Below are 20,397 nucleotides of genomic sequence, written 5' to 3'. Positions count from 1 at the left end.
TAACCAATTGATTCAATGCTAAATACCTTTAGCTAAGAACTTTGATTTTTTTTTTATGTATTTATATATTTCAAATGAGCAGCACAGTAGTGTTCATATAATCTATGCTGGTTTTTGTTTTTGTTTTTTAGTTCTCAGTTAAATAAATTTAGAGTTCAAATGCTATTACTGCATAAGACAGTGTGAGGCATCCATAAAAATTACCTATCATAAAATCAAGGAAACATCAATGATAGAAGATGGGTTAGGAATTGTATAAACTGATTGTTGCAGAATGGTTAGGTATAGTTATGATGATTTTTCCCTCTGTATTTTTGGTATATGTCCTCTGTATATAGCTGCACATTTGCAGACATATTTGAGAAGCATGGATTTATAGGATTTATAGCTACCTGCTGTGCCATCTACTTTCAGTAACAGTTGGTTTCCTAAATGAATTGGCAAGTAGGCACATCACAGTAGTGTTTTGTTTTATTTTCTATGGTGTTAGAAATAGTTTGCTTTTGAGCAGAAAAGGAAAATCTTTGTGCCTGAAGTGGTTTTTGACAACTCTTTAAGTACCATTACTCCTATAAAGGACAAGATGTGGTTTGAATAATATAGTAGTGCTAAAATGTCACATTTTTGAGACATCTATTTTATGGCTTTCCTTGAAAAACTGAGACAAACACCTCTCCCTGGAATTTAACGACTTGTGTCTCTAAATTCTCGGTGAACAATAAATTGTCTTGTTCTTTGAATAAAAGTTGTCATGACAACTTGGCAAGCTTGGGCTGTTAGAAGTCAAATACCAAACTCTAATCTTTAGTTTCTCACTATTTTCAAAGATGTGACATTATTTTGGGCAGCTCTGATTTAAGTAAAAATGAACATTATTTTCAATTAGACATTTCAGTGAAACTGGACAAAAGTCATTTATATTTTTGCAGATAATCCATTATTTAAGCATAATGATATTCTTTATGTTAACTTCAAAACTATTTTTTGATTAATTATAGGAATTTAAGGGTTAAGGGAAATACCAGAGTGATTTTAGATATGTCAATTGCAACAACTATATTGAACTCTATACTTAGGGTCTGTAATTTTAAAGATAATATTATTTGGCATTTATGGTAATTTGGCAGCATAATAGACTCTGTTACATAATTCACCTAAAGATCACATCTCTGACCTCAGTGTTGCTGAACTCTTTTTAGTAATACTAGCAATAGGGAGAAAAACTACAATTTTTATTTAAACTTATAGACTCTTTTTTTCAAAACCCCCTTATATGTGATTCATTGAAAAATTAAGTGAATCATTATCATTTGTAATTCAGACTTGATAATTTATGCAGTTTAGATACAAGTTTCCATTCCTGCTGTGTAATTAGCTAGAATACCAGACTTGGATAGATGTTTGTTATCCAGATCTATAAACCTATAGAGAAGATTGCCTTACTCAACATTGCTCAAGTTAAGTCTCTTTTGGTTGGAAATTAGGGAAACTTGTATGTCCGTAGTCTTTTGGTTGACGATAACTCAATTGAAGGGTTTTAACAATAAAAAAAATTAATTGTTCATGTAAGTGAGCAAGCATGGAATGCATTGGATCAGGTACCTGGTGTTTTTGCTTGTTTGTATGCAGAGATGATGACTTTTTTTTTTTTTTTTTTTTTTTTTTTTATGTTTGGTTTATCTTCAGGCGGAATTTCCTCATGGTAGCAAAATGGTGGCACTAGTTTCAAGTCATAAGCCTACACATCTCAGCAATCAGAATAAGGGAAATTATCTCCTTTATATATAAACTCTTACATGTCTCAATAATTGGTTGTTTTAGGTTATGTGCTTCTGATGCCCACCAGCTATGCTAGCCAGTAGAATGACATGTATAGAATGATTTGTGCCTGATGTCAAAGAAGGTACTCACATTGACACTTCCATGGTGAAGCATCAGACAGTAGGGAGTCAAATACAAGTTGGAGACACAACCAAATGCTTGTTGCCTTCCTCGAACCCAGGCAGTCAGTGTCATAATGATCTGGAAGGAGGTACTAGAAAACCAGTAGGATATTAAATCTCTTTTGCACTGCCTGGAATCTTGTTCATGCTTCTTTCTTTTTTTTTTTTATTTATTTATTTTTTTATTGGTGTTCAATTTACTAACATACAGAATAACCCCCAGTGCCCGTCACCCATTCACTCCCACCCCCCGCCCTCCTCCCCTTCCAACACCCCTAGTTCGTTTCCCAGAGTTAGCAGTCTTTACGTTCTGTCTCCCTTTCTGATATTTCCCACACATTTCTTCCCCCTTCCCTTATATTCCCTTTCACTATTATTTATATTCCCCAAATGAATGAGAACATATAATGTTTGTCCTTCTCCGACTGGCTTACTTCACTCAGCATAATACCCTCCAGTTCCATCCACGTTGAAGCAAATGGTGGGTATTTGTCATTTCTAATAGCTGAGTAATATTCCATTGTATACATAAACCACATCTTCTTTATCCATTCATCTTTCGTTGGCCTCATTGTTCTTTCTTTGTATCTTCTTTTTTCTTCTTTCTCTAAAGAACTTTTTTATCTTTCATCGTGGTTGCACTTATAATTTGCATGTGATATCTAGAGTTTAATTAGAGGTTGGTGGTTTACCTAGATTTTTTTAATCTTACTGTTAACATTTAATCACTGTCCTCAAGATTTATATTTAAGGTCATACTTTTTCTGTTAGTCATGGGACAAAATCTATTTAGAATACTGCTTAGAAAATTCCTTTATACAATCATTTTCATATATTTTAGCCTGATGACTTGTAAAAAGGTACATGGAATTCCTGTTTTGACTAGATTTCAGGAATAATCATATTTTATTTAATTAACACTTCAGTAACAAATGCATCAGATGAAATTCACAGTCCAAAATCATATACCCTCTATTTACCAAACATTATTCTTATGTATACCTGAAGGTTTTTAAATATACCTTATCTGACAGACTCAAATTGATAAGCACAATTACATTTTATGGTAAAAAAAATTTCATTGCAATCTGTGTTAGGCAAGAATCATATGACTTTTCTTGGTGGTCCTCAGCAATATTCCTTTTTAAAACATTTAAATATCTTCACTGAGTGAGAAACATAAAAATTAAAGGTTTTGTGACAAGCACCATGGTAATAATCAATAGTGAGAATTCAAATAAAAGTAGAATTTAATAACTCAAATTATAGGGAAAAATATATTATTTCCATTCTTAGGATCATTAAAACTGAGAGCAGGCCCTAGTTTTAAAGGAGAGAAGTTTGAATTTGTTGTCACTCAATAGTAATTATAGTTCAGGTTTGCACTAAATAGTTCCAAAAGTAACATTTTGTTTAGGTAGCAATTTAAATCCCTAGAATTACCATGGTAAAAAGACTATTGTAAACAGAATGTACATTTTCCTCTATGTTTTCTTTATTTAACAATTTCCTCTAAAGAGGCTTATTTTATATATATTTAAATCTAATTCACTTTCCTTAGAGGTTATTTAACTCCTCTGGCTATTTTGAAGAATAGTAACATGTCTAGCTTCATAATATCACTTTTTGTTTGGTTTTAAGAATTTTAGGGACAATATCTCTAGGGGTTTTTTTTTCTTTCCTTGTGAGAGGACTTTTTTTTTTTCTTTTTTAATGGAATTCTGTTTATATAACTCTGTCAATTATATATATTAGGTATATAGTGACTTAAATGTTTCCTTTTTTCCCAGCCTTATTAAGATATAATTCACATATAACATTGTGTAACTTTAAATTGTACATCCTGTTGATTTGGTATACTTATATACTGCAAAATGATTGCCACCATAGCATTAGCTAATACCTCCATCACATCATATAATTACCATGTCTTTTTTTGTGGTGAGAGATCTATTCTCTTAGCTACCTTCAAGTGTATAATATAGTATTGTTAACTATAGTCACCATGCTGTAGATTAGATCCCCAGAACATATTTGTCTTATAACTGGCAATTTGTATTCTTTAGCCAACATCTCATTTGCCCCACCCCACAGCCCCTGGTACCACCATTCTACTCTGTTTTTCTATGAATTCAGCTTTTTTAGATTCCACGTATAAGCAAGAATATACACTATTTGTCTTTTCTGTCTGCTTTACTTCACTTAGCATAATATCCTCAAGGCCCGCCCATGCTCTCTATTCTTGATATGCATTATTCTTTTATTATAGGAGGACACAGATCATAATTACTATATATCTCGGATATATGGTCCATCTGATTCTGCCAGTCGGAGTTTGTGGGTGAACATAGACCAAATGGAAAAGGACAAAGTGAAGATTCACGGAATATTGTCCAATACTCATCGGCAAGCTGCAGTAAGTGCTTTGGCATTTTGAGTTTCTTTTTCTGCTGTAATTTTTTTTTTTTGCTTTAATTGGCATATCAGTGTTGTTTGTTGTGATCACTTTTTATTATTTAGTTCTGCAGTTGAAATTTAGATTAATGATTGCATAGAATATCCTCGAAAAAATGAGTAAGAATTATTTTGAGAAGCCACCATCCATTTAACTAATAATTACTTAAATAAATTAACCATTAATTTCCCTAGTAAAATGAGTTGAATATTCAAAGTCAAGATTGATCTTGGATAATTTTAAGTTTTCTTGTAATCTATGAATCGAGAGAACATTTTTATTTATTTTAGTATTTTTAAAGATTTTATTCATTCATGAGAGACAAAGAACGAGAAAGAGAGGCAGAGACACAGGCAGAGGGAGAAGCAGGCTCCATGCAGGAAGCCCAATGGGGGACTCCATCCCGGGACTCCAGGATCACGCCCTGGGCTGAAGGCAGGCACTAAACCACTGAGCTACACAGGGATCCCGAGAGAACATTTTTTAAAAAAAAAAAGACAGGAATTCAGTATCTCCCATTTACATGGGGGTTTATTAATTTCTTGGCCTGAAAAATATTTCACCAGAAACATTTATGATTCCAATAACATATGTAGGTCAAATTGTGTATCTCCAGGCAGAAGTTTGATATAAAGGAAAAAAATTAAATCTGGAAATCTCCGAACATGTTTTCAGCTTGAGTTTATCTTATACCAGATCTGGTTCTTTAAATGAGAAATGTAACTATGTAATGAGGTGTAGTTTCTGTGTCTGGGTATAGTGGGGAATGACAGGATATTAATATAGGCCTCACTTAACTTACAGGTCATTGGTATCCTACTCTACCTGTCAGGCTGCATGCTTACATGGGTTAGCTTTTCAATCTTCACAGCATTCTCTATCATTTAAATATTATTGCCATCCAGGTATTGCAGATGAGAGAACTGAGTGTTGGAAAAGTCAACCTGCCTAAAGGTCTCCAGCCTTTAGTGATGAGACTCAGATGTTAGCATAGGCACCCAAGCCCACACTCAAAATATGTGTGTAAACTGTATCCCATTTGGTTCCAGCAGTTTTTGATAGTCATTTTCTAATAAATGCCTGATTTAACATTTCAAAAGTTATTTAGTTTTGCTCTCATGAATAATACCTGTGATCTTACCATCAATAAAATCATGTCCTTGCAGGCAGCCTGGGTGGCTCAGCGGTTTAGCGCCACCTTCAGCCCGGGGCCTGATCCTGGAGACCCGGGATTGAGTCCCTCATCGGCTCCCTGTGTGGAGCCTGCTTCTCCCTCTGCCTCTGTCTCTGCCTCTCTCTCTGTGTGTCTCTCATGAGTAAATAAGTAAAATCTTGAAAAAAAAAGAAAGAAAAGAAAAAAAAAGAAAAGAAAAGAAAAGAAAAGAAAAGAAAAGAAAAGAAAAGAAAAGAAAAGAAAAGAAAAGAAATCATGCCCTTGCAGTTTAATATGACTTAAAATAAAAACACAGCAACTTGAGCCTTTCAAATGCGATTGCCGTTATGGAATTAAAGATAAAACTAGAGCTAATAGACTCAATGGCTTATGTGATTTCAAGAGGCAGCAATTTGATGTTTATACCAAAATTTTTAGCCAACAACCTTCATTGTATATATATATATATATATATATATATATATATATATATATATATATTCTACTATTTCGGAAAATCAACTCCTAATAGTTAAAATGAAAATTAATTATAACTCACCATGAGATGATTCCTTGAACTGTCAGTGTGGGGCACATGTTTTCTGAGCCTGAGAAGTAAACAAAGGAGCCATCTCACCTACTGAATTCCATCATCCCTTTTCTTTTCCATATTCAGGGAATCCCAGGCAAGATGACAGATTCAGAAATGATTCACTTGTGGATTTAGAATAGATTTTCAAAAGAAGAGAAAATGAGAAAGATTAGATTAGGACAATATTTACCAGAAATTTCTTGCTTTTGACAATTTCCTTACTATATTACAGCACTTAATCGTGTAAAATGCCCTTTGTAGAAATTCAAATGTTGAGTGCACCCAACTGAAGTTTCCATAAATTGACCCAGTTGTTGCAGCAGCCACTATGGATAAAATCTCTAGGCAAAGAAAGATTATCAGTGAAACTGTTAGCGGATTTCTGCTTACACACTTTATTGTTTCCCGGGATCTCCCAAAGTGCAGCAGTTCATGTGTCTTGTTTTTTCTTGAAGAATATTTCTTTTTCTCTTTGGGTTTGCTTGGTTGTCATGTGGCTCCAATTCTCTCATTAGTCTCAAGAAAAATTATGCTATAACGAACCATCTTTTTTTCTTACTGTTAGCATGGGAATGACACTGTTGCTTTCAACACCAAAAGTTGGCCTAAATGCAAATGCTTGAGCTTTTGCTTGTAACTTATCTGGTATTCCATGCATAGAATTTTAAATACTTATCAATGGTAGAAACCTTTATTTTAGCTACTCTGTCATTGTCATCACTTGTTTTTTTTTTCGATTCAAGAATTTTAGCCTATCATCGAACATTTCTTAGAGTTAGAAGTTGATCCTTTACCCATTTTCCCTATCACTATCAACAGAACACACACACATGCATACCTAGGTACACATGTCATTTACCATAATAGAATTGATGATATATCTTCGTTTCTTTTTTTTCCCCTGGAAAAAATTGTCATTTAGAGCCCTTCATTTAAGTAGGTTTCATATTTTAGAACTTATAAATATAGTTAATAGAATATTTTAAATTTTTTTCTACTAACATTCTTGCTTTTTAAAGTGTGATTCTTAAATATTAGTAAGAGGTTTCCAAGTTGTAAAGGGTGATTCATGTTTTAGAATATCCTCAGTTGGCCTCCCCACCTTTCCAGTCTATTCATTTCTATTATGCCTTCCCGGGAGCAGAATCAGGTTTTTAGAGATGATGACAGAATTGTAATGTTAAGATATTAATGTAGCATATTATGAGCAGAGGGCACCATAGTGTCCATAAACACCCTCCCTCCTACCCTCACAGGACACAAACACACCCTGAGTACCACTAGGCCACTCTTCTCCCCTGTGATGTTACTAAGATGCTTTATTTAGCACAAGGGAAAATGGCAAATGGGAAACAACACATCCACTTAATTAATTAGGTTTGTTGATGTCATAATTGTCATAATCCTCGCTGCAAAGCTCTCTGGTAATTTACCTGGAAACAGCATTTAAATTTAAGCCCCAAGAGAAGAGGGGAGTTTCTCAGATCTTATCACCAAATGGTGTAATTTCCATGACCAAAAACATACATTCTGTCAACAAATTAGACAAAAAAGAAAAAAAGAAAAGAAATATATATCCAGGGGCAGACACAGGAGCATTTGGCTAACTAATCCAGCGTTGGCAAATGAGAAAGCTAGAGATTGGGCATCCCTGAAGATGTAGATTCCCTCCCCTTTCCAGGCTGCTTCAGAATGGCTCAGAGGAATGTAAAGGAGTGTCTGATTGGAAGCATGATTTTTTTTAAAGATTTTTTTTTATTTTTTGAGAGAGCAAGAGAGCACATGCACACACAGGCACACAAAATGGGAAAGGGGCAGAGATAGAGAGCGAGAGAGACTCCTCCCTGAACATGGAGCCAGGTTGGGTGGGGGCTTGATCCCATGACCCCAATGTAATTACCTGAGCTGAAATCAAGAGTCAGCTGCTTAACCTGCTGAGCCACCCAGCATAATTTTTTAAAGAAGTATTTTCTCCTCCACCACCATCATTTATAAATGGGGTCTAAACAGCATTTTGGAATCTTAGATTAATATTCTAGTAAGAAGAGAGTAAAATTGAAGTAAGAGCATACCCCTTTCTCCTATCTACAATAATATCTTATAATTTGAGGGCAGAGAACAACTTAGAAATCATTTGCTTCAAGTGCTTCACAAGCTGAAACACACTGATTTCTTTTTCCTTTTAGAACATAAGCCATATTCATTAGTATGTATATTACATATGTATGCTATAATTTGATTACAGTCTCCCCATTGTCCTTTTTGGTTTGAATAACATTTCTTAAATCATTATTGCAAAAAAAAGCAGATGTTAAAACTTAGTTTTAACTTTGACAGATGAAAGTAAGAAGCATGTTTTCTAGACAAAGGATAGTGAAAATTTGTATCAACTCCTACCATATGGCAAGCAATGAGCCAGACACTTTATATTCAAATACTGGTAATTATTTGGATTTTTTTCCCTTTATACAAAGTCAGTCAGTTGTCAGATTACAGATCTAGACGTTTCTGACCATAAACCTAGGAAGCAGTCTGACTTGTTTCTTTTTCCCTGTGTGGACCTTCAGATTCCACAGTTTTGATATTTTCTTCTGTATTTCTATATCCATGTTATTTAATTTGTTTCTGGGTACAAAGTTTGATTCCACAACCAGACAAATTAGAATTATTTGTTTTCTGAAACCACAGTTTATGAAATTCTGATTCACAACTCCTAGAGAAGTACCACTGTCCTGGTGGAAGGAATCCAAGGTCACAGAAGTCATGAAACCTTGGCCTCAAAACTCATTTTCTTGGTTTCTGGCCTCTCTGTACCTCAATCTTATAACCTGAAAGAAAGGAGAAAAATGCCTTCCTTGACTCCCTTCTAGTGCTATTTTAAGAATAAAAATGAAATGGATATGAAAGGACACTGCAAATATCAAATAAAAATAAGATTGTAAGGCAGTGCTATTTGAGAGTACTCATTCTTTATAACAAAAATAACCCCCAAATAAGTTAATTCCCAAGTACTTTCCAAGAGTATCCAATAGATAAATAGATGATAGATAGATAGATAGATAGATAGATGATAGATGATAGATAGATAGATAGATAGATATGCATCTATATCTATATCTATATCATATATCTATATTGTATCTCCATAATTTTTTTTTGACCAAGGAAATGCCAATGTGCTCTTGGCCAAACATAAAACACACTCTTAACTAAAAAATCTTCTATCTGTTGGTAGGAAGATTGATTCCTTATATAAGAAACCCCAGCAAAATGAAATTCTTCTATCTCTGTCATAATGTAGGTAAGGTTTTCTATGGAACTTGTATGTTCTTTGACGTGGCCATTTTTTTTAAATTTGAAAATTGGACTGTTCTCCATGAAGATCCTCAGACTATATGAATATAAACAGAAACCTTCATTTAAAAAAGTTAAGTTGGAAAAAAAAAATAAATAAAATAAAATAAAAAAGTTAAGTTGGGGCACCTGGGTGGCTCAGTTAAGTGTCTGATTCTTGAATTTGGCCCAGGTCATGCATGATCTCAGGACCCTGAGAAGGAGCCCTGCACTGAACTCGCTGCTCATCAGGGAGTCGGCTTGAGAGTCTCTCTCCTTCACACTTTGCCCTCCCCTGCTTTTTATAAATTAAGTTTTCTCTTTTCTTTCTTTCTTTTCTTTCTTTCTTTCTTTCTTTCTTTCTTTCTTTCTTTCTTTCTTTCTTTCTTTCTTCTTTCTTTTCTTTCTTTCTTCTTTCTTCTTTCTTTCTTTCTTTCTTTCTTTCTTTCTTTCTTTCTTTCTTCTTTCTTTCTTTCTTCCTTTCTTTCTTTCTTTCTTTCTTTCTTTCTTTCTTTCTTTCTTTCTTTCTTTCTTTCTTTCTCTCTCTCTCTCTCTCTTTTTTGTCCAGGAAAGTAACATCATTTCAACTAGCATTTCCATGGATCTTTCATTACTAGTATAATGTTGATGTTGGCAGGGTTAAATTTGGATGTCTGTGGTGCCTGAATCAGTTGTTGTCTTACACTGCCCAGGTTTATTTTTTCCTGTGCATCAGAAAATCTGTTGAAAGGAGTTTTTTCATTTTTCTAAATGATTAACTCAAAAGTCAATTTAATTTGCTATCATGATTAGGCTGCTATCTAGACCACACATTTTGCCCGAGTTCCATCCACACTAACAGTAAGTTGTTTTCATCTATTTTTGCTTTGGCTGGTGGAACAAAGTTACTGCTTTCCATTGTTTGAGTCGCTCCATTTCTAGCAAGACCCTCATAGTTGTCTTATTTGCTTTGTTTTTAGGATTTTCCTCTATTTTAATAACAGACTAGAATGAGTTGTGTCTCCATGAGTCTCTCTAACTAAATTTTGGTGTAATTAGTTCATTTTACTATTTATTATTATTATTATTATTATTATTATTATTCTGAGAATAATTCTCTCTGTCCTGAAGAAAGTATTATTTGAGGGACTTTTATGGAAAGTAAAGGCATATCCTTGTTCTATTCCATGAAACTCACACGAGATTAGAATAGCCGAGTCCTGTTCTTCGGCATCCCAGGGAAATGAGTTGGTCCACATGCTATAAAAGATCTATTCCTTCTCCTGCTGAAGGCTCTAATAAAACAGATTAAACATTCCTTAGGCTCACCTAACGTTCTGAGTTTAGTATACTTGTTTTACTGATATGATTATCTAAATAGATGTATATTAGTAATTATTTAAGTGAGCCTTGAGACCCTTCCTGAGTCTAGGAACCATTTGAGATCTAGAACAGATTCTGGAGAGTCTTAGAGATAACTTTATGAAACCCACAGTGATCAGTTTTTATGCGTGTAACAAGTCTTAGTTTTCCAAATCAAAAACATACTTTAAAAAAAATCATACTTGTGTTCATCAATTGTTATTTCAATTTAATCTTATTTCTCCATATTATATGTTTAGTGGATGGCTACCATTATTTGTGTAAAATTAGAGTCATAGGAGATAACATCATTCATTCTCTGTGACCAGTGATGGCTGTAAAATAATTCTAGATAGATAAATCTCTGCCCAGCTTTCAAAGTCACAAGTGAGGCAAACACTTGAGTCTTCTGTGAAGCCTTCTTGGAAGATTTCATTCGCATTAATCTTTCATAATTATAAAGCTACTAAAATGGGACCCTACAGCCATGTCTCAGGTGTAAATGAATAGGTAAATCCATTTACTCTTGTCTTTCCTTCTAGATTCTCTTCTCCAACCTATTTTTGATCATCTTTTCTGAGTTCTCTCCATGAGCCCATGAAGATTTAATAACAGTTAATTTTAGAAAAGATGACTACAGAACAGATTCTCATTCTGGAGTTGTAAAATGATAAGGCATTCACAGGACTCTTTTGCAGGGAAATGTTTTATAACACAGAAAAGTTAGCTAAATCAAATATAATATTCTTTAAGAGTGAATACTGCTAAAAACAAATAGACTTAATTCTTATGAAAAATCTGAACTAATAAAAGATAAAAAGATTTAAGACTTTTTGGGACTGAGATTTCTTGAACAAGCTTATATTTTAGAATTTTTAAAAAATATTGGTTATACCAGGGCATCTGGGTGACACAGTCAGTTAAGCATCCAACTCTTGGTTTCAGCTCAGGTTGTGATCTCAAGGTCATGAGATCAAGGCCGCATTGGGCTCCATGCCCAGCATGGAGTCTGCTTGAGATTCTTTCCCTCTGCCCCTTCTGCTCATGTTCTCTCCCCCCACACTAAAATAAATAAATAAATCTTTAAAAATACATATTGGTTATACTAATTTTCATTATCTTTATTTTTTTCTATTTTTCTTACCAAATTATAACCTATTGCTTACCCTACAGAAAATAGCCAAAATCTTACATGGTTTGTTTCTAAATTGGCTACCCATTAGAATTTCTGCTGTGTCTGGGTTTCAGAAAGTGAGTGTCTCTTTTTTTTCTCTTCTCGAAGTGCTCTGTTAAAATGCCAACAGGACTAGAAGTGAACCACCTATAGCCACTAAGTTGGTGATGAATTCCAGGAATTTCTTATGCAGCAGCTATCTGAGAAGAAATGCTGAGTAAGGTTCATTGCTGATAAATGCACCAAGGGTTAGGCACCCAAGTCCTATTCCCCTGCAGGGTAGACTGTAGAGATGGGTAGGTTTTCCTAAGGGAGCAGCTCCCAGAAGCTGTGTTGGGAGTCATCATTTTGTATACAACTTTTGAAAAATCCAGAAGTTGCCAAAAATGGCAAAATGTTAAAAATTGGTGAATTGTGCTGAGTGAAGTAAGTCAGTCGGAGAAGGACAAACATTATATGTTCTCATTCATTTGGGGAATATAAATAATAGTGAAAGGGAATATAAGGGAAGGGAGAAGAAATGTGTGGGAAATATCAGAAAGGGAGACAGAACGTAAAGACTGCTAACTCTGGGAAACGAACTAGGGGTGGTAGAAGGGGAGGAGGGCGGGGGGTGGGAGTGAATGAGTGACGGGCACTGGGGGTTATTCTGTATGTTAGTAAATTGAACACCAATAAAAAATAAATTTAAAAAAATTGGTGAATCTGTAAAACTGATATAGAGGCTTATTTGTATTATTTTTGTAACTTCAAAGTTACTTCCTTTTAAAAAAATTATTTATATATTTATTCATGAGAGACACACAGAGAAAGGTGGAAACATAGGCAGAGGGAGAGAAGCAGGCTCCCTCCAGGGAGCCAGATGCAGGACTGATTCCAGGACCCCAGGATCACAACCTAAGCAGAAGGCAGACCGCTCAACCACTGAGTCACTCAGGTGCCCCTGAAATTATTTCCAAATAAAAAGTTAAAAAAGAGAAGTTAACAGAGGAAGATGAAAAGGTAAAACTTAACTTGGCTTACATTTCAATTTTAACCTGTAATCAAATTTTGAATTATGTAGTTACTCTTCTGATAAACTTGGCCTTCATTGAATGCCAAATCCTAACATGCTAGTCAAAAGATTTGATATCATGTTTAAATATATAGACTTAGAAACAGGCTGCCTGGATTTGAGATCCTACTTTGCCAACCACTGCTGGGTGATTTGAGTGCATTATTTTTTTTCTGTTCATCACTTTTGTCACCTGTAAAATGGAATGATAATAGTACTTATCTTCTAAGGTTGTCATTAGTAGTAAATGATTTAACATCCATGCAGTGCTTAACTCCATGACTGGCATAGTGCTAGAGATGCCCGTTACACTGATACTGACAATCAACATGCAAACATTTAGCTGTTTTAGAACAGCTATTTTCCGCTGACAAGAAAGAAGGGAAGATAGATTGTAATCAACTGAGGCAAGAGAGGGTCTTTTCAAACCACAGAAGATAAATCCATAGGAGTATTTTTCCTGCCCTGCCCTGCCCTGCCTTGTTTGAGGATCACCACTGAAGGACATAACAAGAGTGTCATTGCCCTTGGTATACCATTGCCACAAATCACTGCTTAGGAGCCTGGCTAGCAGGTACTTCTATGCTTCAATTCCTAAAATGGAAAATTTTAGGCCATGTAAGTGTTACCAGGCAAAGCAAAACGATGTTATCCAGAATGTAGTCTATTTACCCTTTTAACACATTTCACGCTTGCTAAAGTTTCCTTACAGCAATGTTTTTAGTGTTTCAAAGACCATTATGTGACTTAGAGCCTTGCTGCTCAAAGTGGGGTCCTGGAGGCAGTATCAGCAGCCCTGGGAGCATGTTAGAAATGCAGAATTTCAGCTCCTTTCTCCACAGACCTACAGAATCAGAATCTGAATTTTAACAAGAACCCCAGGTGATTCTCATGTACACTTCATTTTGCGATGCCTGGAGGGACCCGTTGTCTTGCTTCTAGAATAGTGTGAAAAATCCAGTAGTTTCTGGTTCTCACTCTCCTCCCACCTACCCTCCAAGGGCTTCTTTATAACATCCTGTTATTCTTCTCTGTGCCCCTGAATAGCGTTGCTGTACACCCTGCCTGGATGGTAAATATTCACACAAACTACTTTGAATAATTCTCAAAAAGTGCAGATGTAGGAAGCAACCACAAGCCAAATGTTTGCTGAGAACCATGAAATGCAAGAGGTCAAAAGACACGGTGATAGTGCACTTAATCTCTAGTTCATTTGAACAAGTATCAGATAAATGCACCATGTTTACATTTCGTTTCCTACAATAGGAGTAGTCCCATGCAGAGTGTCATTCAATATGCAGGGTTAATTAAGTTCTTAGTTCTCTTATGAAAAAAGTGCTGAAGCAGTTAGAATTTCGAACTCAGAAAATCAATTCAATTGATGGGATTTATTTCTAAAAGGAATAGCCAGTCTCTGGTCTGTATATTTACATATTGATTAGTCCCTTTCCATGAACATTTTGATCTTTTAATTAAGTATCTAGTATTTCTAGTTGCTGGATTAACAACCATGCCCTGTCCACTTCTTCCAGCATGTGAGTTGGTTAACATTGCATTTTTACAAAAACAAAAATTCTACATAGTAAAAATGTTGTAAGTTATACTGCCCACTGCTGCTATTTTATTTTTGGAATACACTTAGCTCGTTTATGGCCTAGAAGCAGGATTTTACCTTAGGGGATACCAGAAGAAGTTTGTATCACTGCTGCCTACATGTATATGCCTCTCCATTGCCCATTTTCTCTCTTTAAGAGTTGCTTATTGGGAAAACCTGTCCATTTAAATTTTTCTATTTCTACATCTACATACATACATGTGTATATACTTACTTTTACATCACTCTACTGTCTCAGTTTATGTTACTTTTGTGAGGGGATCGATTTCAGTGAACTAGGTGAGTAAACCAGTGACAGGCAATTACCATAGAGAATTAAAAAAAATGTTCATAAGTTTAGAAAATAGGCCCCTGGATCTGTCCTTGGAGGGTACGAAATCTACTAGGGAAGCATCTACACCCCAACTGTGGGAAAAAAAAAAAAAAAAGGAATTCAGGTTGTGCACATGTCTGGTGAGAAGGGACCTGTGTGTGGCCCTCAGGTGTCAGTGGCGCATGCTCACTACCAGCACAGCTCCGTCAGTCCAGGCCCTGTGATTGCAAGTTTCATCTAAGAATACTATTGTGTTTTTCAGATTTTCTTTTGGTATGGCTTTGGCCTCATGCATCTAGGAGCCTTCTGACTATGTCTTATTATTATTACATTTTAGAGGAAATTGTTATGTGTACTAAGAACGAAAACATGAATGACTGACTAAGGGTCCCAGGTAGAAAACACAATGATGGAAGGTCAGATAACAGGTAGGAAAAGAAGCACCTGGTATAAAAGAAGGAGGATAGAATAATACAGTGGTCAAAACTCAAGAGTTTTGAAGTCAAACATATGTGGATTGAAATCCTGGCTGTATGACTTCTGGTGGTTTGAATTTATTACTTGTTTTTTTGGTAAAGATTTTTTTTAATAGTTTCAGGATTATTAAAAAAACTTTCAAGAAATATTGAAAGAATTGCCATATAGCTTTCACCTAACTTCCCCAAATGTTAACATCCTATATACTCATGGTACAATTATTGATACCAAAACATCAGCACTGGTCCTATTCTCTTAATTTATCTGTAGGCCTTGGTCATATTTGTTAACTGTCCCCAAACCATCTGTGTTTCTTATTCAGAATCCAATCTAGGACCTACATTGCATGTATTTGTTCAATCTCCTTGCCTCTTCCAATCTATGATAGCTCCTTAGTCTTTGTCTTTCATGAACTTGACACTTTTGAAGAATATTGGCCAGTTATTTCATACAGTGTCTCTGATGCAGGGTTTGTCTACTGTTTCTTCATGTTTTAGCACGGGTATTAGTTTTTGGCAAAAATCACTTTTTGTGGTATCACAGAAATGTTTTTTTGTCCTTCACTGTGCACCATATCAGGAGATACATGGTGTCATATGTCTTATTACTGGTGATTTTAACTTTGATCACCTGCTTCAGGTGATATCTCCTAGATTTTGCTCTTTCACTGTAAAGATATTTGCGTTCCCTTTTATAATGATCAAGTATCTTTTGCAAGATACTCTCTGATTATGCAAATATCCTGTTCCTTATCTTGCTTCCATCTTCTAATTTTGACATTTGTACTTGCTAAATACAGGCAAAATACTTAGCATAATATATATATATATTACGTATATATATTATAATTCCATTTCTCTAACACCAGTAAATATAGTAGTTATGATTATTTCAATATAACAAAAATGAGAATATCATAACATTGCTCAGAAATGTAATATCTAATTGTGATTGATTCTCTCAGTAAAACAGTTTACCTTCATTGATATATCAACATGTATAGACAACATATATCACATCAGTTCCAGCTATTTGTTAGGAATCAAATAGGGAGCTATTTTTGTTTAGGAAACTAGACTCAAGGAACTGTTGCTATGCTAGACAACTTCATTTGTGTAATGTAATATTCACCATCATTGAGACAATGGTAATGAAGGTCCACATGTTCTTTGGCCATTTGATCCCTATAATAAATCTTTGAAGAAATGTCTTGACTATAGATGAGCAAACTGTGGCTTAAAAAAGTTAAATCATGAAATCATGCACAGCTACTAAACACCAAAGTTGGGACATAGTTTCAAGTCTCTCTGACTCCAAAACCATGGTAGGTCATTAAAAATTAGGAAAGAACCATTGCAAATGGAAAAATAAAGCTTTATCTAGCTCCATTAAAAGAAGATTATAAAATGTGTGTTTTGTGCTTAGTAAAGCAGTAAGTCTCCAATAATCTACTCGAAGCATTTTATAGGTGAATGAGTTTTATGTGTACTTTATCCAGGTTCAAGAAAATTACTTAATTGTTTTGTGCATTGTGGAAGAATGTATCATATCACAATTAAGAAACTAAGCTTATTCATAGTTATCTGCAAAAAGTTATCCTAACAAGAATGATTATTTAATCATTTTTATTTACTGGAGATATAAGTCTTATTGGAAATGAGATCATTTACTCAGGTATTCCAGATGAAAGCCAGTATCACTATAAATATCCATATAAATAGAGCAAAATATATGTTTTTCTTAAATTTTACAATACCTGTCAAAGCTAAACCTTGACATAAATAAACAACCAGAAAATTATATATCTCAAGATTTATTTGATTTACTTTTTGAAATGTTTTGGGGAAAAATAATACAGATCTCATTTTGCTAATAATAATAATAATAATAATATCCCACCTACTTGACAGCCTCAAGAAACAAATGTGTGCCCCTCAAACGTAAGATTATTTGAATGATTAAAAATAGAATGTTAAAATACATTAGATACAAATTAATGATTGATTCATGAATTCATTCTCAAATAAATGAATACCCCTAAATTCTTTGGACCTTCTGCTATCATGAGCTCATAGAATCAGCAATTACTTAAAATTGTGTTACTACTAATTTTCTTGCCAAGCTTTTCCCCAGGATTATGTCTTATACAAATAAAGACTTGGGGGAACCAGGAAAGTATAGCTTTATTGCTGTACATGAGAAGTTGTCTTAAAACAAAACAAAACAAAACAAAACCACAGTTTTTATTAATGACATTTTTAAAAATGGCTTTTAGGATGATAAATGTGCCCACTCCATATACTTACCTATTATTAGGAAGTTTCTGTCTTCAATGTCTTGCAGACATTGGCAAATTAATTTATCATTATAATACCACTGAGAAATAGGCAAACAAGTTAAACTGGAATAGTGTTTTCTTAGGATTACAATTCCTGTGTTATTAAAAAAGAATTAGCAAAGATCATAATAACTAGTCTGAAACAGATAGCAGTAGGCATAAGAAAAATATGTAGAAGAAGCAATAAGAGGTGCAGACACACTTAGAAATCTGGGAGGATCAGGGCACCTGGGTGGCTCAGTGGTTGAGCATGTGCCTTTGGCTCAGGTTGTGATCCTGGGGTCCTAGGATTGAGTGCCGCATCAGGCTCCCTATGGGGAGCCTGCTTCTGGCTCTACCTATGTCTCTGCCTCTCTCTCTCTCTCTCTCTCTCTGTCTAATGAATAAATAAAATCTTTTTTTAAAAAAAGAAAGAAATCTGGGAGGATAGCCTTGATTGAGTCTGATAGTTTGTTCCCAGCAGTAATTTCATGGGGCATGTTGTGGGAGAATGTGATGTGGTTTTAAAGGTCACAGTCATATATGGCTGTATCTGCCATAAATTTGCACCAGACCACCTGGAATCTATTTATATCCTTCTACAAACTCGTTAAAGAATGTTTCATAAGTTTATCCTCCCCCATATGAAGAAGTCATATGTTGCTTGCTTGTCTTAAAATTACCATTTCTCCTTTCAAATAATTCACTCCTTTCCACAGAGCATAAAGGAATGAGCAAAGTCAGTTGATTTTATTTATGTCATGCATTCTCTTGAAAATTTCACTTCTGAGCTTTCATTTTGTATTTTTCCCAGACTATTAATTAGTAATCACATGACAAGTTTCCTGAACCTTTTCTCCTTTTACATGAAATACTGCTTAAGAGATGAGATCCCAGACAAGATAATGTACAAAGTATGGTAATTACACCATTGTTTCAATATTATGTTAGCTTTTGTTTACCATGGCTTTTTGTGACAAAGTCTAGGGTTCTGTTAGCCTTTCAGGTTGCAGAAGAGTCCCATAGTGCATATACAATTCAAGTTCGTCCTTATTTATTTTTTTTTATTTTGTAGTTAAAGAATACTTAAGTAATTAGTTTTTTCACACTTACTCATAATAGCTCTTTGTCTTATACTCTTTTTCTCAGTTGATGGCACTGTGGTCTACCAGTCACCCAGCAAGAAAACTGTCCTGTTTTCTAGATCCTTCCTCTCTCCCAATTTAAGTGTCCTTCCAATAATCACAAAGTCCTTCTCGGTTTTGCTTTCTACCTATATTTTGACCCATCACTTGTGCTCTCATGACTTAAGGTCCCATCTGGCTAAATTCCGGTTGTTCCTTTAAAAGAATCAGTATTAGTGCTATATGCTCAGTTAGGTGGCCTCTCTTGGTCCCTACTCTGCCTCTACCTAGTCCTATTATTTATCCCTATGTGACATTTCCTTGCACCACTTTGGGAACTCCTTGAATGAAGGAACTGGGTAGGACTTCTTTGTTTGTTAGTTTTAAAGATTTTATTTATTTATTTGGAAGAGAGATCAGGAACAGGGGGTAGGAGTGGAGGGAGAAGCTGACTCCCACCGGAGCAGGGAGCTGGAATCCGGACTAGATCTGAGGATCCTGGGATCATGACCTAAACCAAAGGCAGACATTTAACCTACTGAGCCACTGAGGTGCAGAGAACTGGGTAGGACTTCTTGACTGTTTTATCCTCAGCCTCTGACTTCGGGCCTGGCACATATGAGGTATTAAGTAAATGATTGTCAACTGGATGAATGAACAAATAAAACTTTTCTTTAGCTCCCCCCATGCCTGTTTTATATACCGTACTGAGACAAAATAAGGATCCAATTATCCAGGAGTAATTATATTGAATATATAACCATTTACCTTCAAAGCATGTCATGCAATTCTAGTGCTTTTTATGTTTGTTTTTGTTTTGATATTTTTTGGTCGTGTGAATGTGTTTTAAGGAAGGATGATAATTTTCAAAACTATGCCTTTCTGTATTACTCTTTTCATCGCTTTGTTTTAATCTCAGTAATTAAGACCATTACCTTTGTTGTCCATAAAACCTGGGTTCCAATTCTAGATTTCCTCTTGGGCCATTCTTAATCATTCTGATGCGAGTTAATTTCAATTTGATACAGTTATTATCTGAATCTTATGCCCCTAAATCTTTATGTCATAATTGATGTTTGGAGTATCAACCAAAGTAAACCAAGGCTGAGAGAATATGGAAGCCATGACCAACCAAGATTAGAGACTGTGACAGAAAAGATATGATGTAGCAGTACCAGAGCCAAGGCTTAATGGTGGCAATTACAAGGAAATAAAAGATGATCTATAAGACTGGCTAGGACAGGACATGGGAAGGGAAAACTGTGAGGTACCAAAGGCCAGTCAGTGTTGGGCCTTAGAACTCATGGCAACTATTTTAATATGATTCCAGAGACCGTGGAATCTAGATTGAATGATTTGAAGTGTGTGTGTATGTGTGTGTGGGGGGTAGGGGGGTGGTGATATGCTAGATAGTATGGAGAAGGAATTCTAGGGAAAATAGAGCCAAGACACTATGAAGAAGTTATTAGAGACCTACATTTGGGAACTCTTACCCACAGAAAAATG

General features: G+C 35.0%; 1 protein-coding gene across 5 annotated transcripts in view; it reads left to right on the top strand.

Moving 5' to 3' along the window:
• PLXDC2 (plexin domain containing 2) overlaps positions 1–20,397 on the top strand; it is a 510,869-nt gene that overhangs the window by 273,492 nt on the left and 216,980 nt on the right. For all 5 annotated transcript variants that reach the window (XM_025464029.3, XM_049097150.1, XM_025464027.3 and 2 more), the window contains one exon: positions 4,213–4,359. In XM_025464029.3, the coding sequence (XP_025319814.1) occupies positions 4,213–4,359 (147 nt within the window). The remainder of the gene's footprint in view (positions 1–4,212; positions 4,360–20,397) is intronic.

This window comes from Canis lupus, chromosome 2, assembly GCF_003254725.2.
Source record: "Canis lupus dingo isolate Sandy chromosome 2, ASM325472v2, whole genome shotgun sequence".
Lineage (NCBI taxonomy): Eukaryota > Metazoa > Chordata > Mammalia > Carnivora > Canidae > Canis > Canis lupus.
The sequence above is the reverse complement of the archived record's forward strand: the minus strand, read 5'-3'. Positions and strand labels throughout refer to the sequence as shown.